The sequence below is a fragment of the Mobula hypostoma genome, chromosome 11 (genome assembly GCF_963921235.1).
Source record: "Mobula hypostoma chromosome 11, sMobHyp1.1, whole genome shotgun sequence".
Classification (NCBI taxonomy): Eukaryota; Metazoa; Chordata; class Chondrichthyes; order Myliobatiformes; family Myliobatidae; genus Mobula; species Mobula hypostoma.
The window spans coordinates 66024739-66045315 of record NC_086107.1 but is presented as its reverse complement, the minus strand read 5'-3'; the positions used below and the strand labels follow the sequence as shown (position 1 = coordinate 66045315).

The 20577-nt window shown below is 42.6% G+C and overlaps 1 protein-coding gene across 4 annotated transcripts in view; it reads left to right on the top strand.

The window, feature by feature from the left end:
* The window catches only part of dgkza (diacylglycerol kinase, zeta a), a 708940-nt gene that overhangs the window by 234734 nt on the left and 453629 nt on the right, over window positions 1–20577 (top strand). The window contains exon 1 of one of the 4 annotated variants that reach the window (XM_063062205.1): window positions 10487–11122. The exons of the other annotated variants lie outside the window; for them this stretch is intronic. Coding sequence (XP_062918275.1) covers window positions 11037–11122 — 86 coding nt within the window. The 5' untranslated portion in view covers window positions 10487–11036. Of the gene's footprint in view, window positions 1–10486; window positions 11123–20577 lie in introns of those variants that run through there. 4 annotated transcript variants of the gene reach the window in all.

The following is a 20577-nucleotide window of genomic DNA, read 5'->3' as shown; positions in this document are numbered from 1 at the left end:
AAGCTGGTTTCCGTGACACGTTGACTTGTGTGCACAACATTCTGTGGTTTCTTACAGAGCTGTTGCCATACCAATGTATCTAGACAGAATGCTTTCTATAGTGCAGTGATAAAAATCAGTAAGGGCTGGCGGGGTCATGCTAAAGTTCTTTAGCCTCCTGAGGGTGTAGAGGCTTTGGAGGCATTAGTGTGGTTAAACCAGGACTGGCCGTTGGTGGTAGGTACCAGAAGCTCTCAACCTCAACACTGTCGATGTAGATAGGAGCATGTGCACTACCCCCACCCCACTGCCTTTCTGATCAGCTTGTTTGTTTTGATACTCTCATACTACCCCCCCAGCATTGATGCAGCCCTTGTTAAAACTGTTTCCTTTTTCATCCCAATGTCCTCAGTCTGAAAGAACAATAAATAATCAAGTGTTAATACTTAAGATGCTGTTGACCTTGCACTTGGTTTGATTTTAATTAGCCTCCTATGAAATAACAAGTACCTTTTAAGATCCATTTCACAAAGTCTAGAATCCTATTTGAGAGCTGATTGTGACGGCTCTGTGTAATACACCAACTGTTGCTCCAATTGAGAACAGAACAAGGAGCTGCATTCCCCAGCGCATAGATTTCACTTTTAGCCCCTCATGTCACTCCTGCCTACTGCAAACTCCCAACACAAACTTCCATGAATAATGGAATGCAATTCTCATAAAGGGAACAGACTTCATCAATATAAAATGTCTTCTGGGGATTGAGGGTGTCTCCAGTTCACCTTGAATATCCCATTGAGCAGGATTTAGCACTGAAGGATAGCAGCGGGGTACAGTTCTAACCAGGTGCCTTAAAATTGATTGAGTAAGTTTATACTACTCTTCAGATTTACAAAAATATTGATGCATTCTTTTTATCTCAGCATAGAGATGTTCTTTGCTTGCTGTGCTCAGAAATGGCAATTCTAAAATTGCCGTTGGGTTGGAGCTATGATCGTTTATGATACAGTAAGACTGCAATTTCCAGAGCATGAACAGAAATGGAGCGGCGTTGAGAGGTCTGGAAAAAAGGACCAGAATATTTTAGAGGCTGATGAAGTACTCCTGTCTGCAGTGCAAGAGACAGGGCAGATGCTTAATGCAGAACAGGATCACACAAATAACAATGACAGATCCATCAGTGCTGTTAGTTACGGAACAACCATGATTCAGGATACCATGGAAGTTTCTGCTGTTTACCTTTGGTTTTGTTCATGGAATTGCTAATGTCTATCTGAGATGGCAGTGATATCATTGGTTTAAGATTTCATACAAAAGTCAGCAACTTTGATCTTTGCTGCCTGAGCATTGCATTGATGTCTGAGTTTAGGTGTGGTCTTCAGTGGGATATGAACTCTCTATCTCCTGACAGTGGTAAGTGCTTAGGGTCACCAGCAAGCTGCATGTGGATTACTTCTGCACTCCTCTTCACTTTCAGACATGGTATTCATTATAGCATGGGTGATGGGGTGCAGATACATCTTGACCAGAGGAGGTGTAAGGCACCCTTTCTCCTTTAGCCTGCAGGTCACCCTTGGGCAAGGTGTAGCACCTGCTTAGTCCCCCAGTCAGGGTCACGTGGAGCCATGGGTGTGGGTGGATGGTCCTATGAGCAGCTGGTGCATACCACAGGTCCTGGTTATGCAACCACTAACCAGGCAGACAATACCTGAAGAGTATTGATAATAGTTGGGGTCACCTGTCTTGCTGCCCAGAAGAAGGCAATGGCATACCACTGCCAAGAACAATCATGGTCATGGATAGAGAAAAGAATAAAAGCAACAGATGGAAAGACTTATGGAAGACCATGATCCCATGTCATGCACAGACATAGCACATAATGGTGATGATTCATTATGGCTGGTGCTGTAAAGGTGTTGGTCATCAAATGTTCTTATAACATCTTTGGATCATTGAGTGACTATGTTTGTTGAAGACCAGGGCAAAGTAACTGGGTCTTTTTTGATTGTTACCTGCCTCTTGTACGGCATCAATATCATTCACAATGGTGTATGATGAAGAGAAGATGACCATTAAAACAAGAGATGGCTGGCCTGGTTAGTAGAAGGGAAATTTGAAGTTGCATTCCTCAATAAATAGAACAAAACAGAGAATATGGAACAAGATTAGCATGCAACCTTGAAGATTGCTGGTGTCTGGTGGTTTTATCCTGACTATTTACTTCGGATTTCATATCAACATTGCATACGGTTAAAAGCTAGCAGGACTTGGAGAGGCAAAGGAACCTTGCCATCATATATTTTGCTATTGGAACCTAATGTATTTGCTCACATGATCTTGTTTTCCACTGTCACCCCTTTGTTCTTACTAACTGGGTCTCATGAACTACATCTGATTAGATCAGCCTCTGACTGGAAGAACCCTCAGGGGTACAGATACTCAAGCATCCAATATCCATGTTATTAGAATCAGGGTTGTCATCATAATAGGCCTGTAGGCTGCTGATGGCAGATGAGAAGATTTGTTCCTTAATGTCAAATCACTGTCATTTTTCCTTTGATCCTTTAATATAAAAACTGAAGTACTAATTATGTATTGTAACTCCAAAGCATAAAACTAGAAGAAAAAGATAGGAGCCCAGGAGAATGGGTCTTAGTTCTGTTTTTACTTTAAGTGGGGCACACACGTATGAGGTGGTGACGTGATGATGTATGCCATTCATGTACTTTTACATATAAACTGTAAAGAATTAGTTAAACAATGTTTAATCAAACAGTATATTTACAACATTATTCAAATTGGGAATAATTATAATTATAACAATTCCAGATTTGGGAAAAACTTCTTTCCAACTGTGATAAGACTGCTGAACGGATCCTGACCCGGATCTGGTCCATATCCTCCAAATATCCGGACCTGCCTCTTGGTTTTTTTGCACTACTTTACTTCCCATTTTTCTATTTTCTATTTATGATTTATAATTTAAATTTTTAATATTTACTAACTTTAACTATCTTTAATATTTGTAATCCAGGGAGTGTGAAGCGCAGAATCAAATATCGCTGTGATGATTGTACGTTCTAGTACCAATTGTTTGGCGACAATAAAGTATAAAAAGTATAAAAAAGTATTACTGAAATATTAATTACATAACACTAATATTCTGATAAATCTGATTCTGATAACTTCTGATGACTCCAGATTCAGTGTGTGTGAAATTTATTAAACTATCTTGTCTGCTGTCTCTCAAGGGGGTGTGAAAGATCTGAGTTCAATTTTGAGCAAGAGTTGCAGGGTCATCTTGTTGTCCTGGCCAATACTTTTCTCCTACTCAATGGTACTACAGCAGATTAGTAATACTTTGCAGTTTGTGGGAGCTTGCTGTGCACAGATGAGCTGTGGTGTTTTCTATGTGCTTTGCGATGTCCTGAGATCACTGTGAAAATTGCCTTGTATGTACACCCCTTTTACCCATTCACATTAAGCTTCAAACCAGTGCAAGATCAGCAAGATGTAACATGAGAGAGGAAGCTGAGGCTCAAGTTGAAAACATGGAAAGTTATCTCAATAACAGAAGAACAATTATCCATAGTATCTAATAACAGAGAAGAAAGAGCTCGCCTGTTAAACTGGCTAAGGAGGAATTGGGGTGGAATGTTTTGTAAGGATAGAGGGCAAAGTTCAGCTGGTACTGGTCCACAATCCCTTATCCGAAATCCTTGGGGCCAGTTGCATTTCGGGATTAAGATTTTTTTTGGATTTCAGACCCACCCCCCCCCCAAACAGGTATGCTCAAGTTCCTTATTTAACCTGTCTCAGTGGGTGGACTTAAGGACCCAGTGACGCACCAAAGTTACGCACATCCATATACTTTAAATCATCTCTAGGTTATTTATAATACCTAATACAATGTAAATGCTATGTAAGTAATTGTTATACTGTATTGTTTATAGAATAATGACAAGAAGAAATTTTATTTCCAACAAAAACATTCAATAAAACATAAAAATATACAGCTTCAAACGAACCGAAACAAACACATGGTAAATGACTTATTGGAATAAATGTGGAATGTCACTGTCACTATACAACTTCAGAAACTTGTCTTTCTGTTTATTTAAATCATATACAGTAGTAGTTCCGGCACTATTTTCTTCAGTAAGACGCCGCACAGACACGCCACGATCAGGCTTCTGCAATAACTCCACTCTCTGCGTTATTGATAGAGAAGATTCCTTCTCTTTTTCTCATTGTTACCCATAGGGGTATCTGCAGCTCTTTTTGACATTTTCACAGTGAAATTAAACAGAAAGTCAACAGTGAACACAAAATATCAGCGAACAGCAAATGCACGTGTAACCAGTACGAGCGCTGAGCCACAACTGATGTCTGGCGACCTGTGCTAGTCATGCCACGTCACACCTGAGTGACGTAAGCTGTTGGCAAAAAAAACTTTGTTTTTTGGAGCTTTTTGGATTTCAGAATTTTGGATAAAGGAATGTGCACCTCTATCATCATACCTTGAATGTGATACTTGCGTGGATAGAAACTTTACAAAGTTGAGGCATTGATCGTGTGGATAGTCAGAGGCTTTTTCCCAGGGCTGAAATGACTAGCACCTTCCAAAGTGTTTGGAAGTAGGTACGGAGGAGATATCAAGGGTAAGATTTTAAGCAGAGAATGGTGAGTGTATGGAAAGGGCTGCTGGCGATGGTGGTGGAAGCTGTACGATAGAGTCTTTTAAGAGGCTCCTGGACAGGTATATGGAGCTCAGAAAAATAGAGGGCTATGGGTAACGCTAGGTAATTTCTCAGGTAAGGACATGTTTGGCACAGCTTTGTGGGCCGAAGGACCTGTATTGTGCTGTAGGTTTTCTATGTTTCTATTCTTCAGCTTGTACAAGCAGTGGGGTCTTGCTCCTGGTCCATGGACGTACCTTTGGAGGAGGACCAAGTGTGTGTTGTGACACTGGAAGTCATCTGTTAGATGAGATTTAAAATGAATGTCTATCTGCCCCTCCTGCCTGGATGTCAAAGTCTCTGTTGATTACGTAGAAATGATATGAAATGTAAGGCACAAAGATTGATCAGTTAGGCACAGAGCACTCCACACTCTGCTATCTCTAGTTCTGTTTCATTTCGTCCTTCTAAGAGACCATCCAAAGTCTTTTAATGAATGATGTGTGCTCATCAGCTTCTGTGCTATTTCCCCCCAATCAATGGTGTAGTTAGTTGGGCTGCTGCTTTGCTGTTCCAGTGCACTAGCATTGTCTACATGGAGTTTGCATATTCTCCCCATGAATTTCCTGTGTGTTTTCCCCCAGTTTCTTCAGTTTCCTGGTACATCCTAATGATATGGTGGTTGGTGGGATAGTTACACAGAATGCAGAACAGTATAGCACAGGAACAGGCCCTTCGTTCCAACAAGTAAACTGGTTCCTTCACCCTAAATAAGGAAGACCCTCTTAAACAATTCTGTTGTATTTTCCTCTACTACCACCCCTGGCAGTGCCTTCCAGGTACCCAACACTTTTTAAAAAAAAACTTGCTTCACGCATCTCACTTTAAATATATGCACTGTGGTATTAGGCATTTCAGTCTTGGGAAGAAGATAGATCGGATGTCTGTCTATGTATCTCCCTAAATGCCCATTGTACAAATGTAAATTGTTCAGTGTTATAAGAATGGTGATGGGAATGTGGGGAGAATAAAATGGTATTGGTGTCAATGTTGTGGAAGCAACACAAGTAAAATGAGTGTAGTTATCCCCTTTTGTGCAAGAGCCTGATGGTGAGGGGTAGTCAACTGTTCTTGACCCTGCTGGCGCAAGTCCTGAGATACTTGCACCTTCTACCCGATGACAGCAGTGAGAAAAGGGCACGGCCTCAGTGATGAGGGTCTTTGATGATGGTTGCCGCTTTTCTATGGCAATATTTCTTGTTGATGTACTCAATGGTTGGGAGGGTTTTACCCATGATGTACAGAGACGAATCTACAACCTTTTGTAGGATTTTGTGCTCGAAGGCACCCATCATTTATATGGTGGATCCAGGGAAGGTCCTCTGAGATAGTGATGCCCAGGAATTTAAAGTTACTAACTCTCTCCATCTCTCATCCTCTGATAATTACTAGCTTATGGACCTCTGGTTTCCCTCTTCTGAAGTCTACAATCAGTTCCTTGATCTTATTGATATTGAGTGACAGGTTATTGTTTACACCACTGAGCCAAATTTTCAATCTCCTTCCTGTATGCTGATTCATCACCACCTTCGATACAGCTCATAACAGTGGTGTCATTAGCAAACTTGTATGTGGTGTTGAAACAACACACATAAAAGTTGCTGGTGAACGCAGCAGGCCAGGCAGCATCTCTAGGAAGAGGTGCAGTCGACGTTTCAGTCCGAGACCCTTCGTCAGGACTAAGGGTCTCGGCCTGAAACGTCGACTGCACCTCTTCCTGGAGATGCTGCCTGGCCTGCTGCGTTCACCAGCAACTTTTATGTGTGTTGTTTGAATTTCCAGCATCTGCAGAATTCCTGTTGTTTATGTGGTGTTGAAGCTGTACTTAGCCGCACAGTCATAGGTGTAAAGCGAGTAGGGCAGGGGGCTGATGGCGATTGTGGAGAATCCGGTGCTCCTGTGCTGATGGAGATTGTGGGGGAGATGTTTTTGCCAGTTTGAACTGACTGGGGTCTATGAGTGAGGAAATTCAGGATTCAATTGCACAAGGGTGTATTGAGGCCCAGGTCTTGAAGTTTGCTGATTAGTTTTGAAAGGATGATGGTATTAAATGCCGAGTTATGATCGATAAGGAGCATCCTTATGTATGCATCTTTGCTGTCCAGATGTTCCAGGGTTGTGTGAAGAGCCAATGAGATGGCATCTGCTGTAGACCTGTTCCTTCAGTAGGCGAATTAGAGTGGATCCAAGTCGCCATTCAGCCAGGAGCTGATATGCTTCAACACCAGCCTCTCAAACCACTTCATCACTGGATGTAAGTGCCTCATTGAGACAGGTTTTCACACTCTGGGGCTCTGGTACTATTGAAGCCTGCTTAAAAGCAGGTGGGTACCATTACCCTGCTGAACGAGAGCTTGAAGACATCCGTGACTTGATGGGCTGAAGGGCCTGTGCTGTGCTGCATGACTCTGACTCCGAACAAAAGTGAGAAATTAAATATAAGGTAGGTAATTGCAGTCTGGCAAAACAAGAATAATTGAGATCCAGGCTCTTTCCCTGAGCCGGGTTTCAATACTTGAGGCAGACTTTTGCACAAGTTATTATATATTTTTTTGGCCTTCCCAGTGCAGGAATTGGGAGTATGGTGGAGAAGAGTTTTTCAAGTGGTGTAGATCATATGAGACAGTGCAGAGGATTTTCTGTCCATTGTAGTGATTTGGGCTATAAATTTAAGTAACTGGAACAGAGCCACATTGCCCTAGTTTTCCAATTGGATTTCATTGGACTATAACCTGAGGCAAGGTGAGAGTGTCGTACAGCATGAAAACTCACTGAGTCCATTGCTGTATCTACCTACTGTGGTGTTTAGGGTAACAATGCAGGTCCTTTATCTCTGGAAGTGTTCAGGGCTTCCTTCATCGTGACAGTAGCTCGGTTTTCACTACAGTCAATAATGCAAGCTCCAGATGGAAACTCACGAATACCATCGCATTCAGTTGCAGAAGGATTCTGCGTTGCTGTTTTTGTAACAGTTTTATTTTACCAGTCAGCGTTGTTAGCCCTGAGCTGGACGCCAAACCTGGAGGACTGGTGGACCACTGTTAGTCTGGCCTTTATCTTTTGCTCTGTTTGCCATGGGTGACCCTACCAAGAACTAAAGCATAAAGCTCTTGACTCTAGCCAGCATTGTTGTCTGGGTCATTGAGACATGCAAACCTCCAAACGCTATGACAAGGTTTTGGTCCGCTTGGAGGATGCTGTGTCTCCGTGATTCAAAGAGCACAGGGCAGTACAGTGCAAGAATAGGCCCTTCAGGAAATGATGTCTATGCTTAATGCAATGCCGAATTCAACAGAGTATCTTCAGTCTGTACGTGACCCATGTTTCTGTCCATTCCTTGCATATTCATGTGTCTAGCCAAAAAGGCTGTTAAACACCATTATCATATTTGCTTTCACCACTACCCTTGCAGGCACTTCCCACTCTGTCGTAAGAAAAGCTTGCCACACATATCTCTTTTAAACTTTCTCCTTCTCACCTTAAATAGATGTCCCTTGTAAAATAAAAAAAAGAGTAGTGCTTTTGCGTATATGAGAAATAAACTCTTCCCGGGCTTCCAGCCGGGTACTAGTATCAATTTTAACCAACATTTCAATGACGAACTCTGCCATTTTCATCAGGGATGATGCCTGGGTATGTCTAGTCCAGTGGTATTTATACCCCTGTTGTCTGACCCTCCTGATTGGTTAGTCCTCGTCTGTGCCACCTTGTTTGCAATCGAATTCCAGTTCTTACTTAGAGCGAGACCTTCATCTTTGTTAAAATTCTTTTCCTCTAGTTTTATTTCAATGGCTTCCTTCACCAGGTGGTCCCAGAAGTCATTGGCGTGGCACAGTAGTTTTGTGCCGTGAACTTCAATCCTATGGCCATTGCAAATGCAAAGTTCTGCTACCGCCAGTTTCTGCGGGTAACCCAAACGGGTATACCTCCTGTGCTTCTTGATGCAGGTTTCCACCTGAAATCTGACAAGTGTCCTGTCCCAATTCAGCAGCATAGCGTTCCCAAATATAAGAAGGGTTCATGATCTAATGAGTTGCTATTATCCAGGCCCTCCTATGTGTTTACTACTCTGATGCATCTGGAAAGGTGCCACCAGCTCTGCCTTTTAAAATTATCCATTAATTGGCAGGAGAAACAAATGAACGTCAGGTCCTGATATTCCCAGCTCAGGCTCTGATCGTGCTCAGCCAGCTCCCAGGTTTGGTGGGAGGGGGGCTAGCTGGTGGCATGCTGTCTGCATACATTAGTTTGGAATAGTTCATAAACTGTTCTGGTCTTTGCTAATGCAAGAGACTCCTAGGAGAAGTGAGAAACTGCTCTGAGGTCAACAAACTGCAATGAGGAATGCAACATCCTCTTTGACTGTTTGGAATCCCTGGACTGTGACAAATTAAGATGCAGAAGATACATCGTGGAAGGTAAATGGAAACAGGCCACTGAAGAAGATGAGGATTTGAGGACTCATCTGCTCCAAATTAGCTATATAGTCTCAAGGTGTTAAATGCATTGATTTCTGATGAATTCTGAAGTGACGCACCCATTCATTCAAACTTTGTGCTGTCCCAGTGATCCCAGGTGCAAGCCCAAAATGTTCAAGAAGAAAGCAGCAAGGTCAGTCTTAATTCAGACAGTCCTTGTATTAATAAATGATTGACAGGTAGTGATTAAAAATAGAAGGACAGATGGGCCTCTGTTGAGCCTGTTGTTTATTCTTGTTTACGGAAGTGGCTGCAATTTTATTAATCAGTTTTTTAGCAATGACCTTGTAAAATGGAGTGTGGCAGTGCTATGTGACCATGTACTGGGGCGCAGAGCGCTGGGAATTGGACCTGTGCCCAGGGACGCCATATGCTGTTGAGTGATGGTCTCTGCTTGGTGGCAGTTGCACGGAGGTTCTGACTGTGCTTCCTTCAGCGATGTGTGTGCTGGAGGGTAGAAAGCAATCTCGTCTGAGGTGGTGCAGTTGGTCGGATCCTGTTGTCTTCTCACGCTGAGGGATCATGCATTTTTCTTGTTTTTCTCTATCAGAGATTTTCCATCTACATCAATATTAGTAACAAGGTGGATTAATTAAACTGGGAATGCTTTCATGCTTCATGCCAATTTCCTTTGGAATCCTTAAATTAATACATATCAATGATGTCATCGTTTTCCTTAAACTAATGATATCATCCAAATGTATTCCCTCATAGTATTAAGTGTAGATTTGTGTACATTCTTGATTGTTGGCACATTGGAACATCAATAATTTGTTTACTTACAAGATGTGGGTTCCTTCTGAAGTGTGGGTATTTATTTTTCATCTGTAAATATCTTTTAAAAAGGTGATGGTATCACCCTTCTGAACAGTCTTTCCAATGTGCTGTTGGTTGGATGTTCTGGGATTTTGAGCTGACAAAGATGTATTTCAAAATCCACCTGTTGTGCAACCTGGTAGCATCCCATAGAGATGTGTGTTCCTATCCCCCTTGATGGTGGAGATTAGACATTTTATTTATTTATTGAGATACAGAGCAGACTAGGCCCTTCTGGCCCTTTGGGCCACGTCGCCCAGCAATCCCCCGATTTAACCCGACCCTAATCGTGGGGCAATTTACAATGGCCAATTAACCTACCAACTGGAGGAAACCCACCCGGCCACAGGGCGAATGTACAAACTCCTTACAGGCATTGGTAGGAATTGAACCCAGGTTGCAAGTACTGTAAAGCATCATGCTAACCACTATGCTACTATGCTGCCAGGATTGTCAGGCAGTGCACTTTGCAGATGGCACATGTTGGACATGAGTGTTGCAGGGAATGAATATTTTGCATTGTGAATTGGGTGCTAATCAGTTAAGCTGCTTTGTCTACATGGTGTCGAGCTTCCTTGGTAAATATATAAAAATAACAGTTTTGTATCCCACTGCTTTGATTACAGTCTTGTCTCATTTTGTAGTTGCATTGTTTCTAAGTCTTAGCTCTGAGTTTAAGTGCTACTTATAAGATCTAGCTATGTAATCAAGGCGGACTGCTCTGTTGACGGTACCATCTTTCAAACAAACCAAATAATCCCGTCTGTCATGCCAGGTAACTGTGGAAGGTTCCCAAGAAATTACTTCCCTTGTGTCCCATAGATGTTTAGTCTTCTAATGTCATTGAAGCAGATTACCTAATGATTATCGCATTACTGCTTGCATGTGTACAAATCTCGTCTGCTTGAACAGAAAGCTCTTTGGGATATCTGGAAGGTGATGTAAAAAAAGTCGTCTTTCTTCCAGCTCATTAGACTCGGTAAAGAAAGGGCACTCCCGTTCTCTGTGGATCAACTGGCAATCCATGAGCACAATCAGAGCTTGCTATGTGGAAGTCTGCGACTGCTTTTCCAACGCCCACCTGATCATTCTTGCACTGATGCATTGGAGGTCTGCATGTGTGTATGCATGCTTGGCTCATTGCAGTTGAGGTTGAGGAACAGGCAAGGCAAGGTTGTATGATCACAATGTTTTCTCTTTTAAAAAAATGTGCGGAAAATAATGTTGTATTAATTTCTAGTTTGCTTCTCGACATTATCTAACATCCAATCTGCTCAATCCTAGTGCTAACACATGTTGTTTTCTTTGCTGCGGCTCACTTTGAATAAATTGTTTCATTAATGCATGGAATTTTCATGGTCTGTTGGAAGAGCTTTGTGAAGCCAAATGCTTTTTGAGCTTTGGTTTACTTTTTAAGAGATTTTAGCTCTTCGTTTCCTTTTGAAGGGACAAATTCCTGGCCTAATTAAGCATCAGGTAATTAAATACGTGGTATAGTGAATTATTCTTAGTTTCTTAGAGCTAGTTTTTGAAACGAACCTTTTTCTCAAGCAAGCAAGGGAATCCTTAGAGTTGTGCAAGTCAAATCTTGCTCCAGCTTCCAGAGCTGCTGATCCTCAACGATGCCTCAAACTTGTGTTCTGTGCAGAATAAAGACCATAACCTCCAACAGCCTGCCAAAAAAAAAACAAGGTCATGTATGGCATGTTGTAACTGTGGAAGGTGTCCTGTACAAGAAAGTCGTAAATAGAATTGGTGTGCCATTGTTTGTGATGTGTGCACTAGGTTTAGTTGAATATTCGTTCTCCTCATTGTGAGCCTGATGTCTTTAATCACTTTGTCTGAGCTTTCATTTGCTGAGGTCCTAACCTTTTGACATTCTTTCCCTAAACATTTTACCTTCCAATCTTCTTGGTAACTTGCATGTTAATACCTTGGTTATCCATGAATTTAATTTCCGCATAATTGGCAGTTGTTGCTTCATCTGCTATTGTATTGGTGCTGGAGTGCCTGTCCAAAGTCTCCCTACACTCTTTTGTCTTTGAAGGTACTGTGCACCAGGTTTAGCTTGGATATTCATTTGGATAGTCACGTGGTCAGTCAGTTACATCTCTTCTGCTCTTTGCGTGGTTCAGTGTTGAATCTTATGGAAAGAGAAAGAGTTAACATCTTGTGTTGACTACCTTGTGTCTGATGAAGAGTCTTTGACCTGAATGTTAATAATGTTGTGTTACCTGTTGAGAATTTTCCGTTTATGAGAGTGGTGCAGCTGGTAGGCCGCTGCCTCTGAGCGCTGGTTGGAGTTTTCATGTGTGGAGTTCTGTGACCGTGTGGATTTCCCCCGTTTCCTCCCATACTCCGACCACATGCAGGTCAGTAGACTTGACTGGCCAGTGTGTAAATTGGGCAGTAAGGGAATACAAAGAATATTGATGAGCCTGTGGGGAAGAATACGTTCCAGGACATAGGGAATGGATTGCTGTAAGAGTTGCCATAGACTCGATGGGGTGAATGTCCTCCACGACATAAGGTGATATAAAACTGTAGTTACTGCTTTTCATTTTTAGATGCTTTTTTGTTAATGATACAGCCTCTGGAGATGTCTTACCACATGAAACTAAAGATCAAAATTTTGTTGATGCCATTCACCACAGAGCAAGTAAATTCTCTCAGTGAGCAGAATCCCACTCGTACTGTGCTTTCTATCTAACAAATTCACAAGGGTGACTAAAGCTGAGACGTGAGTAGTGTTAACCAATCTTTTACTGTTATCTGGCTGTTGTACTGCTTCATCGAAAGTCGGCTCAGCCTCTCCCTCAGCACCAACCTTATGTTGGTCCAAGTACTCCCTCCAACATACTGGTTACTGGACTATGCTGCTTTCTTTAGTACCAGATAACTGAGCTTAATGCATTGAGATGATCAGTCTAGTGGTGATATTTTTATTTACTGATTGGGAATGCTACACCTTGTTGAAATTCCTAGTCAATGATACAGCAGGCTGTTAGTGAAGAATACTATCTTGTTATAGCAGACTGACCAATCAATTTATTTTGATGCTACCTGAAATACATTCTGTTGGAGAGCAGCCTTCCTTGTGTCTTACGTTGCTCTTTAATAAGAGATATTCGTATTGCTAACTTTATTACTTTTATAAATTGCCAAGCCAATTATTCTTTGATATGACAGTTTAAAAGACAATAAATATGCTCGTTTCTAAAGAATTCTCCTTTCTCAAAGAATAAAGTTATAACATCCGTCTACACATGAATTCCCTGTGAATTGATTTTAGTGAAGGGCAGTAAAATTATATATTTAATAGAGCATGGCTTTCTTGTAAACATGAGAGATTCTGCAGGTGCCGGAAATCCAGAGCAACACACACAAATGAACGTCAGCAGGTCAGGCAGCATCTATGAAGAGGAATAAGCAGTGGATATTTTGGGACGAGACTCTTCCTAAGAATTGGATTGCGATTGTCATGTTTACCCTGACACAGTGAAAAGATTTTGATTGCATGCCATCCACTCGGATTAAATCACATCGAAGTACTTCTGAGGTGGTAAAAAGAAACAACTGCTGCAGAATATAGTATTACAGTATTAGAGCTATGCAGTGCAGGAGCCACAATCAGGTGGATTGAGAGACAGAGGTCAATACTTTATTTTTACTTTATACTTTATTGTTGCCAAACAATTGGTACTAGAACGTACAATCATCACAGCGATATTTGATTCTGCGCTTCCCACTCCCTGGATTACAAATATTAAATATTAAAAATAGTTAAATTAGTAGATATTAAAAATGTAAATTATAAATCATAAATAGAAAATAGAAAAATAGGAAGTAAGGTAGTACAAAAAAACCGAGAGGCAGGTCCAGATATTTGGAGGGTACGGCCCTGATCCGGGTCAGGAACCGTTCAGCAGTCTTATCACAGTTGGAAAGAAGCTGTTCCCAAATCTGGCCGTACGAGTCTTCAAGCTCCTGAACCTTCTCCCGGAGGGAAGAGGGACGAAAAGTGTGTTGGCTGGGTGGGTCGTGTCCTTGATTATCCTGGCAGCACCGCTCCGACAGCGTGCGGTGTAAAGTGAGTCCACGGACGGAAGATTGGTTTGTGTGATGTGCTGCGCCGTGTTCACGATCTTCTGCAGCTTCTTTCGGTCTTGGACAGGACAACTTCCATACCAGGTTGTGATGCACCCTAGAAGAATGCTTTCTATGGTGCATCTATAAAAATTAGTGAGGGTTTTAGGGGACAGGCCAAATTTCTTTAGTTTTCTCAGGGAGTAAAGGCGCTGGCGGGCCTTCTTAGCAATGAACCCTGCTTGGTTGGACCAAGTCAGGTCATTTGTGATATTGACCCCGAGGAACTTAAAGCTTTTGACCTGTTCCACTTGCGCACCACTGATGTAAATTGGGTCGTGCGGTCCGCTACTCCTTCTGAAGTCAACAACCAATTCCTTCGTCTTGCTGATGTTGAGGGATAGGTTATTGTCTTCGCACCATACCACCAGGTTCTTAATTTCCTCTGGGTACTCAAACTCATCATTACCCGAGATACTGCCTACAATTTTTGTGTCATCAGCAAACATATATTGAGTTTGATGGAAACTTGGCTACACAATCATGGGTGTACAGTGAGTACAGCAGGGGGCTGAGTACACAGCCTTGTGGGGCACCGGTGCTCAGAGTGGTTGTAGAGGAGAGCTTGTCCCCTATTTTTACGGCCTGTTTGCTTTGCCTTGTGAGGAAGTAGAGAATTTTGTGTTCTTCCTTGGCCATAGGATCCACGTGGCTGGACGAAGAAACTTGTTGGTGTTGTTTACAGCAAAAACTCGAACCTCTGAATCATCTCCAATAATGTGCATTAGTTTGAAGATTTCAATGCTGATGATTCTCCCTGACACTCTAGTTAACGTGCTTTTTCACTTACTGGTTTACCCTGAGCAATAAAAGTGATGTGATGTTTCAGGCTTGTTATACTGGGATTAGCAAGCAGTTTGATGTGCTACTGTGCATTATGAAATTTTGTATATGGTTACCTTTTGAACCCAATTTTACAATAGAACAATACAGCACAGTAGGGCCCCTTTAGTTTATGATGTTGTGCTGAACATTTAACCTACTCTAAGCCCTCCATTTCTCTTTGATCCATATGCCTATCTAAGAGTCTCTTCATGTACCTGCCTCTACTACCCGGTACTTTGTTCCAGGACCCTGACACTCTCCTTTTTATTAAAAAAATACTTCTGATATCCCGCGATGCTTTCCTCCAAACACCTTAAAGTTAGGGTCCCTCGTATTAGCCATTTCTGTCATGGGGAAAAGGTCTGGCCGTCTGTACTTCTATCTATGGTTATCAGCATATATACTTCTGTCAAGACACCTCTCATCGTCCTCCTTTCCAAAGAGAAAAGCCCCAGCCTGCTCAACCTTTCTTCAAAAGACATGCTGTCTAATCCAGGCAGCATCCTGGTAAATCTCCTCTGCATCCTCTCTAAAACTTCCACATCTTCCTATAATGAGGTGACCAGAACTGACTCCACAGCAATATGCTGAGGAAGAGTAGTTTTATTATCTTTGGCATAATGGCCAATGTTTATCCTGCAAACAACACCGCATGTTTGCTGGTTATTACCTCAGGGCTATGTGTGGAAATTAGTGGGCATATTACAAACTCTCCAACTTAGACCGAACAGTACAGTAAAGCACAGTACAGGCCCTATGACCCACAGTTGTGTTGACCTTTTAACCTTCAAGATTAATCTAACCTTTACCTCCTAAATAGCCCTCCATTTTCATTCATCCATGTGCCCCTCTAGGAGTCTCTTAAATGTCCCTACTATATCTGCCTTTACCACTACCCCGGCAGCAAGCACATTTTATCCACTTACCACTCTGCATTTTTTTAAAAAAAGATCTAACATTCCTCCTCCATACTTTCCTCCAATCACCTTAAAATTATGCCCTATTGCTGCCCTGGGGGAAAAAATTGCGCTCTACATTTCAAAGCGAGTTTATTATCAAAGTGCATACATAGCAGCATATACAGCACAGAGATTTACTTCCTAGCAGACATTCGTAGTAAATACAAGAAACACGATAAAGTCATTGAAAGATCACGTCTGGCAGGATGGACAAACAACCGATGTGCAAAAAAGAAACAACAAACTGTGCAAATTCAAAAAGAAAGAAAAAGAGAAATAATAAAAAATAAATAAAAGAAAACAATAAATATCGAGAACCTGAGATGAAGAGTCCTTGAAAGTGAGTCTATAGGTTCTGGGAACATTTTAGTGATGGAGCAAGAGAAGTTGAGAGAAGTTATCCCCTCTGGTTTAAGAGCCTGTTGGTTGAGGGGTAATAACCCGGTGATGTGGGTCCTGAGACTTCCTGTTGGCAGTGGTGAGCAGGGGGCGTGGCGTGGATGGTGGAGTATCTTGTACACCTCTGTCAAACTGCCTCTCATTATGTCTAATCCAGGCATCATCTTGGTAAATCTCCTCTGTGCCCTCTCTAAAACTTCTACATCCTTCCTATATGAGGCGACCAGATTTCAGCACAATACTGTAACGTTGCCTGAACAAAGGAATCACATTTGTCACCTCAAATTTTCTAGTTCTATTGCTGTGGCCAGTGAGGATACACAGATCATCTCCTAAGGTGCAGCCATCTGTTCCTTTGCTTCCTGTGGTAACCTGGGGTATATCCCATCTGGCTGTGAGACTTGTGAATCCTAATGTTTTTCTAAAGTTCATGCACATCCTCTTTAATATTGACGTGCTCCAGCACGTGAGCTTTTACACTGTTCTCACATTTGTTAAGATCCTTCTTAATGGTGAATACTGAATCAAGGACCTCTCCTATCTCCTCTTACTCCAGGCACACGTTTCATCTTTCATCTTTGATTGGTCCTGTCATCCTTCTGTTTTTCATGTATGTTAGAACACCTTTTGGGGGTTTTCCTAATCATACTCACCAAGGTCTTCTCATGTCCCCTTGTAGCTCTCCTACACCCATTCTCAAGATTCTTCCTGCCTATCTTGTAACTTTCTAGAGCCCACTCTGATCCTTGTTTCCTAAACTTTAAGTAAACTTCGTTCTTCTACTTGAGATGTTCCACATCTCTTGACAGCCGTGGTTCCTTCACCCTACCATAACCCTGAAGTTTCATTAGGAGGTTGCAAGAAATGGGGGTAAAAGCATGATCTTCCGAAGAGTTCTGTCTTTCTTCAGAAGGAAACTATTATGACTATTGAGTTAGTTAGCTCTCAAATCAATCCCATCACCAACTTCTTTCCCTATAACCTGTTCCCTCTGGTGTGCTTGTTCACCTCCCTGCTTCTTTCACTGGGTGGAGGGGTAGTGGGGAGTAGGCAATTTACTGACAAGCATTTGATGATGACAAGGTAGCCCGGGGAACCTTGAATCATGAGGGCTGGGGAGGGGAATTCTATCAGAAATTTAACAGTGACGTTGGCTGAACTTGTGGTGCCATGAAGTCTCTCAAGTGTGAGAAACTAGGTTACTGTAACCCTTAGTTAGAAAAGGAAAGAGGCGAAATCAGGTTCTAAGAAAAATAGAGGTTTAAAGGAGGGGGAAGATGCAAAAGAGCATATAGAAGAGTGGAGCTAGGTAGTGATAGAGCTGACAAAAGGAAGGGCATAGCAAGGTGATGGGAGAGAATGAGAAAGTACAGGAAGAAACAAGTGGGGCTATAAATTGTAATTGCAGGATTGTTGGCCCCTGGTGTCTGCATACAGAATCGTGGTGACAATTTCAGATTGTGGTTGACCTTCATGTTTCAGATTGAAGGCTCCCTGTTGATGAGCTGGAGGATGAGCTGCTGCACATGATTCTTGCATTTTTCTTGGAGCCAAGTGGGAGATTTCTGCTCACGACGTGAGTGGGCTGGGAAGGAACTGAGATTTTCTAAGATCCTGAAGTTGTGCTGGAGGACTGAGTGAAGGAGGAGATGAGGGCATTCCACCAATCTGCAGATACAAGACTGCAGCTCCTGGAATCTGGAGCAGCACAAGCACTCAGTGAGTCGAGTGGTATCTGTGGGAAGAAAGGAATTGTTGATGTTTCAGGTTGAAATCCTGTTGATTTCTAGCAGACTGTTTCCCGTTCCAGTTGCCCAGTTTGTAGCAGTGCCCATGATGGTAGACACTTGCTTGTTGAGTATCTCCAACGTTCTTTGTTTACGAGTTCCAGGGATTTGTTATAACTACTTTGTCAGAGATGTCTGAAACCTCTGCTACCTGCCAGAAAACTACTGATTTTGCTTTGATGATGACGCCGACTCAGACCTGAGAGGCCAGCATCGGGCATTTTCATGCCTTACGAGGCGCAGTTTGAAAGGCTGTGTGGAGCGCCACTCATCGCACAGACATTTCGCAGTGTTATTTTAAAAGGCCGAGTTGTGAACTCGACTTCAACCTGGCGCGGATGGAGAGCGCGCTCGGGAGCGGTCTGTCACTGGATCGAACTCGGAAACCTCTGTTCTCGAGCCCGGCACTGATCTCACTGCGCCACCAGCCGACCTGCTTTGCCTCACGATAACCATGGGGAACCTGAACATTTGTGGCTGCCAGGTGCATCAGAAATTTGTATGGAGTAGCATCATGGTAGAAATTGGAGGCAGTGTAAAATCTTTGCACTGGCTGTGAATCAGAATCAGGTTTAATATCACTGGTATATGTTGTCAAATTAGTTGTTTTGCAGCAGTACATTGTGATACATAATAAAACTACAAATGACAATAAGTACTGTAATCAAAGTGACTGGTCCTAGTGAGGGAATGACCTGACGTTTGGACAATTTAAACGCCAGGCCGATGGACTGAAAAAGCAGGGTGTCAGGCCCAGAGGTGAGGCGAGGGCCGGTTCTGCTTGCTGCTTTGCAGGACTGAGGCTAGGCCTGTGAGCCTGCTGTGGGCTTCGTGTCTGCGATCTTCGCAACAATTTGCCCTGCTGTGTGATGAGCTGAAGCTTTGGGCCTGCTCTGGCTGCTCTGGGCTTGGTGTCTATGGAATCACTTTCGTTCTGAATGTCGTTACTTGCTCTCTGTGCACTGGGTGTTTGGTCTCTTTTTTTTCACTGGGTTCTTGTTTTGTGGCTGCCAGTAAGGACACAAATCTCAAGGTTGTATAACTTGTACATACTTTGATAATATACTTTGAACTTTTGTATATATAAAAAAAATTAAGTAGTGCAAAAAAGTAAAAAAAAATAGTGAGGTAGTATTCATGGGTTTGTTGTCCATTCAGAAATCTGATGCTGGAGGAGAAGAAGCCGCTCCTGAAACATTGAATGTGTGTCTTCAGACTCCTGTACCACCTCCTAGCTGGTAGCAATGAGAAGAGGGAATATCCTGGTTGGATGATGGATGCTACCTTTTTGAGGCATCACTGCTTGAAGGTGTCCTCATTGGAGGGGAGGCTAGAGCCCGTGATGGAGCTAGATGAGTTCACAATCTCCTGCAGCTTTTTCTCATCCTGTGTGGTGCCCCCTCCGTACCAGATGGTGATGCAGCCAGTAAGAATGCTCTCCATGGTATATCTGTAAAAAATTGTATCTTTGGTAACATGCTAAATCTCTTTAAACATCTAATAAAATGTAGCAGCTGCTGTGTCTTTGTAAGTGCATCAATATGTTGGGCCCTGGATAGCTCTTTGGAGAAGTTGACGCTCGAGAGCTTGAAACTGCTCACACTTTCCACTGCTGATTCCTTAATGAGCACTGGTGTGTGTTCCCTCGACTTCTCCTTCCTGTGTTCCATGCAGGTGTGAAACTCTTAAGATAAAGTTTCAGTTACTGAGTTACTGGGCTCCCTCACTAAATTGTGTCTGAACTGTGGGGTTGAGTAGGTGGTATGTGTGTGTCACAGTGACGAGTGGGTATGCACTGATGGACAAACACAACCACCACCTGTGTGGATCATGGGAAAGTGCTGACGTCTTTCAGAAACTCAGCTGACTAAACAAGAACCTACCGATTTAGAGGGTAAATGTGTGGTTTCCATGTTAAGAGCAGGTGGATGGAATTTCACTACTGGGGCAGGTTCTGTTTTCACTGCTTGTCACAGACGATGCTAGTGTTTGAGTTATTAGAGCCACTTGCTTAAGGATGTTCCCAGGAAGGCTTGATGGTTTATGATTAATTATGTTGGCGAACCCGACCGACTGCTGGAAGTCCTTCTGTAACCAGCGTTGGATTCTGCCCAATACCAGTAGTGAAAAGCATGAAAATATTGTAGCTCTTGTATTGCCTTGCGTTATGCCGTTCTGGAGCTCTCTAAATCTGATGGGGTCTTGTCTCTTTCTGCATAACTGCCAACTGCCTGGCCAACTTGTTTGTTGACCTTACTTCCTCTGGCATTGAACGGAAGATAGACTGACCACAGCAGAAGCACACACTGCACTCTTATCAATACTGTGTGGGATTTGATTTCCATAAAGATGTACACCTTGAAGCTCTGTGGCAAAGGATGAGTTAAGGTCATACAACAAGGAAACTGGCCTTTTGGCCCACTATGTATTTGTCGGCTATCGAGTACCA